Raw genomic sequence first — 5,755 nt, 5'->3', positions numbered from 1 at the left:
CAAAAATCCGAATATCTGAACCAAATAATCCAATTGGACAATTCGGTTTTATCCAAACAATGAACAGCCCTAGTGGTGAGAGGTGGACGGTATTAACCGCATAATATGATTGGAAATTTGGAATATAATTTAACGATAAATCTTATATAAAAAATAACAATAAACCTTATACAAAACAATAAATTTCAACATCCTGACAAAAATGATAAATTTTAAACAACTTGAATGAATTTAATTGTAAATTATGGTAAAAAAATTATTCATGTTAAAAAAAGTAGTTACTAATTTATCAACCTACAATTAATTATCCTAAAAGAATAAAAGATGGCATTTCCTAAAAAGACAAGTCAAAAACCTTAGGACTTCTCTATAAATAACCTTTTTTAATATATCATAATCCACATAAAGAATCCATCTTTTTCTAATCAACGAAAGAAAGAATCCATCTTTTTCTAATCAACGAAAGAATCTCTTTGTATTTTCTTCCAATGGAAAAAATAAAAATTCATCTAATTCATTGCTTAAGCCGAATCAAAAGAAAAAAAAACAGCAAAGAAACCAATAATATAAAACTTACACACAACTTCTCATAATAAAAAATCATTAAAAAGACATGTAGACCAAGGAACAAAAGGTTATATAACTTACAATTCATGCATGAGCATTGTACGTTGTACTTGTACCTCATGCAATGAAACTAGTACACCCCACATTTTTTTTATTCTTCAAAACCCACCAAAACTATACAAGTTAAACCCTAGTTTCTTCAGTCAGTTACAAATTCCCATTCGTCAACATCTGAACAACTTCCCTCATATTAGGCCGACGTGTACTCTCTTCCTCCACACACATCATCGCAATCTTAAACATATCCACAACACTCTCCAAAACATAACCCTTCAACCTACAATCCACCACCGCCACCACCACGGCGGTTTCCGGCGGCGGAGGGATCTCGGAGATTGTCTCTCTCACCCACCTCACAATGTCTACTCCGTCGCCAAACTCCCCTACTGGCTTTTTCCCGGATATTAGTTCAAGAAGAACGACGCCGAAACTATACACGTCGCTTTTTTCGTCGACTTTTAGTGTGTAGGCGTATTCTGTAATTTAAATTGTAATCATTATTATGTCAGATTTTTTAGGGTACAAGTGTTGATGCGTGATGTACATGTTGTGTTTTTTTGACTGAAGTGGATTAATCGTAATTTACAGGGTCTGTGGTTTACAGTAGCAACCCTAGTTTTAAAAGGCAACAGATTACTAGTAGTGTACTTGACCATTGTCAAAAGGCTATTACTATAGGATTCAACCAAAAAACAAATTTAATTTAATTTTTTTATTCTGTTTTCTTACTAAAAAAAATATCATACATTTATTTTTTTTATTACGTTTATTTCTATAATTTTAAAATTTTCTTATTAAGTAATTGTATTGTATTTTGAAAAATATCATACATTGTATTGTATTTTGAAAAATCTCTTTCGAGTGTTTATCATTAACACAATGTAAATTTAAAATCTACCAAATTTCACGTGTGAAAATTGTTACGTATTTAAAAAAAAACTAAATAATATTTTTCTTTTTTCAAAAAACGGTTTGAAACTTTAGTTTCAGGGTATTTAGGTCTTTGTGCACACACCGTTAGATCTTTTGCTTAAATGCATAAAAAGTTTTACGAATGAATGGTGGTACATAAAGTTGCTTTAATAAGTGTACTTTAAGCTTCTAAAACAGTACCTTTAATGCACATTTTATGAAGAATAAATAACAATAAATATTCTACACAAGATAAATTTACATAAATGGTCCTTGTATTTTACAAAACTTTACAGGTATAGTCGTTATTTTAGTTTTTTTGAGGATGGTCCATATTCCATACTTCATAGTTATACTTTATAGGGACCATTTATGTAATTTTAGTAAAGCATTAGGACTATTTATGTAATTTTCTCTATGAATAATTAAAAAACCATAAGAATATTTATACTCAAGATAAAATTACATAAATGGTCCTTGTATTTTAAAAAACTTCACAGGTTTAGCCGTTATTATTATTATTTTTTGAAGAGGATGGTCCATATTCCATACGTCATAGTTTATACTTTACAGGGACCATTTATGTAGTTTTTGTAAAGCATTCGGACTATTTATGTAATTTTCTCTATGAATAGTTAAAAAACTATAGTAATATTATACACAAGATAAAATTACATAAATGGTCCTTGTATTTTAAAAAACTTTACATGTTTAGCCGTTATTTTTGTTTATTTTTTTGAAGAGGATGGTCCATATTCCATACTTCATGGTCCATAAACTTTATAGGGACCATTTATGCAATTTTTTGTAAACTGAGGCTATTTACGTAATTTTCTTAAAAAACATAAGAATATGCATTAATGACTTGTACCTGGTGCAATATATCCATACGATCCAGCAATAGAAGACATGCATTCGGATCCACCAGCATCCCTCAAGAACTTAGCCAATCCAAAATCAGCAACATGAGCTTCATAATCCGAATCCAACAATATATTATTCGATTTCACATCTCGATGAATAATCAAAGGCGAACAATCATGATGAAGATAACACAACCCTTTAGCAGCTTCAATCGCAATCTTACACCTCGTTTCCCATTGCAAATGGGCCCCTTTTGGCCCATGCAAAATCTCGCCTAAACTTCCATGAGACATGAACTCGTAGAGAAGAAGATTCGTGTCACGATTGCAAACGTACCCGAGTAATCTCACGATGTTTCGATGTTTGATTGTTCCTAATGTTTGGATTTCTGCTTCGAATCCGTGGTTTCTTCCCATTAATCGTTTGATTGCGACGTCGATTCCGTTTGGCATTGATCCTCGGTAGACGATTCCGGCACCTCCTTTTCCGATTATGTTTTCGTCTTTTAAACATACGATCACGTCTTCTGCTTTGAAATCTAGCCTTTGAAAAGCTGTTAATTTCCATGATTTTGACTTTTGGATCGTGTTCTTCTGTTTGATTAGAAGGTAGAAGATTAGAATCGAGAAAGTAATCGTGATTGGAATGAAGATGGAGAGGAAGAGTTTTGATTTGTTGATGGAAACGGAATGATGTTTGAGATTTGCTATGGATTCGCAGTGAGGGAGGTGTGGTGAACAGAGGTTAGGGTTTCCGGCGAAGACTGTGTCGTTGAAGTCTTTTAGTTGGCCATCGGAGGGGACTCTGCCGGAGAATTGGTTGTAGGAAAGATCTAAAACCGTCAAGCTTTTCATGTGACCTAATTTCGCCGGAATCTCACCGATTAGATTGTTCCGGGAGACGTTGAGGATGTTTAAGCTTGATAAACTGAGAATCCCTCTCGGAAATTCCCCGTACAATTCATTCCGGCTTAAATCTAACGAAGTTAGATCGGAGCAGTTTCCAATATCCGCCGGAATCTCGCCGGTGAGATTGTTGTCGCTGAAGTTAATCGCATACAATCTCTTCAAATTAAATATCTCCTCCGGGATTCCACCGATTAAATTGTTGGATTGGAGAGAAAGTTTTGTTATATTCACCAAACCACCAATCGCCGGAGGTATTATTCCGGTGAGCCGGTTGTTTGAGATTGAAACGATTTGAAGAGATTTGCTGTACATTTCCGCCGGAAGTTCGCCACTGAAATAGTTGTTGTTAAGCTCAAGCATGACGAGTTCCGGCAAGTTGAATACGTCGGCCGGAATAGTTCCGTTGAAGAAATTGTTCATGATTCGAATCTTTGTTAACGATTTGCAGTTACCAAGTTTCTCCGGTAGCGGCCCAAAGAAGTAATTTACCATCAGAACCAATATTTGTAACTTCCCTGAAGTGCAAAGTCAACGACTATAGTCAAACTCAAGCATATCATTTTTATCATACTTTTTTCTAGCTTGTACATGATGCATAATGAACTTGTACAATTGAATTCACAAAGTAATGGAAGAATAGTTGTCGTTATAGAATTTTAGGGTTGTTTGTTTAATGTTTACCTCCTTTGCATAAATCTTGTGGAATGTTTCCGGTGAGGTGGTTGCCGTCGACGTCAAGTATGAGAAGTTTGCCGTTACTTCCGAGATTTGACGGGAGTGAAAACGTGAAGTTGTTGGTCCATAACTGAAGAACCTCTAGATTCGGGAGATCTCCGATGAACGGCGGAATAGGGCCGGAGAGATGATTGAGAAACAGATTCAGCAACGTCAAGTTCTTCAGTTCCGAGAAACTCTCCGGTATACCGCCGGTGAGATTATTGCTTGAGAGATCAAGTGACTTCAAACTGACTAATCCTGACAGGTCCGGTGGAATTTCGCCGGTTAAATTGTTGAACTGAAGAAACAGAGTGTGTAGCATCTTTAAATTCCCAAGGCTCTCCGGAATCTCACCGGAGAGATCACAACCTCCGATGTCGAGTAATTTTAACGATTTAAACGAACCGAACTCCGGCGGAATTCCGCCGTCGTAGCTATTAAAGTAGCCTAGACAAAGCTCCTCAAGCGTCGATAACCTTGATAATCTCCACGGAATCCTACCGGTGAGTGCGTTACCTTGCAATCCTAAGCTCTGTAGACTCTGAAACTCCGAGTATTCCTCCGGAATCTCACCGCTGAAGAAATTACCTCCGAGAAAAAGCTTTTTCAGATTCTTCAATTGCACAAACTCCAACGGCAGCATCCCGCTGAAATTATTGTTATAAACATCGAACACTTCAAGCTCCGCCATCGCCGCCACGATCTCACCAGGAAACTCGCCAGTAATCGCATTAGTCGAGAAGTTGATAAACCTCATCGAAGTCAGATTACACATCTCCACCGGAAGTTCACCGGTGAGTCCATTAGATGTAAGCGTGAGATTAACAAGCTTGTTCAAAACCCCAATTTCCGGCGGAATACTACCGTTCAAAGCAACGTTCGAGATGATCAACGACGTTACACGTGAATTTTCGTCACACGTAACTCCTGAAAACGAACAATGAGAACCGGAAACAATGGAATTAGGTAGAGGTGATACCCAGTCGTCTAATCCGGACCTTTCTGGTGCTACAGCCATTGATTGTTTGAGCTTCAAGAGTGCATCAAGATCTGAAAATCCATTTGATGAATCCAGGAGAATGAAGAAGATGAAAAGGTGAAGAACAACAAGAAGTTTGTTCTTCATTGTTCAGTGGTTCAGGATGAGAGTGAAAGTCTGAAAGACGGCATAGAAGAAGTTGATGGCGGTGGTAGAGTGGTAGTGTAGAGTGTAGACTGGGAGTGGATAGCATATAATATAGGTTTAGAAAAAATTGGAAGAATCTCTGACGAGTATCCGTTTTAATATGAAGAAAAAATAAAAAAAAGCAAGGGGACTACAAAATTACATAAAACAAACTTATCATGTAAATTGTCAACATTTTCTTTTATATCAAGAAAATAAAATATAAAAATATATACTTTCTCGGATAAATAGTCATTGAGTATTTAAAATAATTTGATAGGATAACTTACTTTTTGATAGATATATATTTGGTATTTATTATTTATTTTTTTTAAATAAATCCTTATACTAGATTTTTTTAACAATACAACCGGTTATACCTAGTGTACCGGTTATATACAATTTTTCTTTATTTTGGTGAAATGAATTTGTCATTTGGCGTCCACATATCAGCTTACGTGGATAGGGTAACATTACACCCCTATTTAGATGATAGCGGGCAATTAGAGCTCATTTACTTAGCCAACATTCCTCCATTACACTATTACATAGCGTAACATTC

General features: G+C 35.8%; 1 protein-coding gene across 1 annotated transcript; it reads right to left on the bottom strand.

Moving 5' to 3' along the window:
* Nucleotides 1-584: 584 nt before the first annotated feature.
* Nucleotides 585-5,307, bottom strand: LOC145159010 (uncharacterized). The gene is made up of 3 exons (XM_079077897.1): nt 3,993-5,307; nt 2,411-3,826; nt 585-1,103 (listed from the first exon to the last, which is right to left on the bottom strand). The coding sequence occupies exons 1-3, from the start codon at nt 5,152-5,154 to the stop codon at nt 775-777; spliced, it is 2,907 nt and encodes a 968-aa protein (XP_078934023.1). The 5' UTR covers nt 5,155-5,307; the 3' UTR covers nt 585-774.
* Nucleotides 5,308-5,755: the final 448 nt, after the last annotated feature.

The sequence above is a fragment of the Lactuca virosa genome, chromosome 2 (genome assembly GCF_052849685.1).
Source record: "Lactuca virosa cultivar CGN04683 chromosome 2, Lactuca_virosa_CGN04683_v6, whole genome shotgun sequence".
Taxonomy (NCBI): domain Eukaryota; kingdom Viridiplantae; phylum Streptophyta; class Magnoliopsida; order Asterales; family Asteraceae; genus Lactuca; species Lactuca virosa.
This window is presented reverse-complemented; position numbering and strand designations above follow the sequence as displayed.

Excerpts from the sequence above, each read along its gene's own strand:
- LOC145159010 (XM_079077897.1), bottom strand. The coding sequence starts at position 5,154 with ATGAAGAACAAACTTCTTGTTGTTCTTCACCTTTTCATCTTCTTCATT. Across the intron at positions 3,827-3,992 it reads ACAAGATTTATGCAAAGGAG|GGAAGTTACAAATATTGGTT; the intron begins GTAAACATTAAA and ends TTTGCACTTCAG. Across the intron at positions 1,104-2,410 it reads GTATGGATATATTGCACCAG|AATACGCCTACACACTAAAA; the intron begins GTACAAGTCATT and ends TTTAAATTACAG.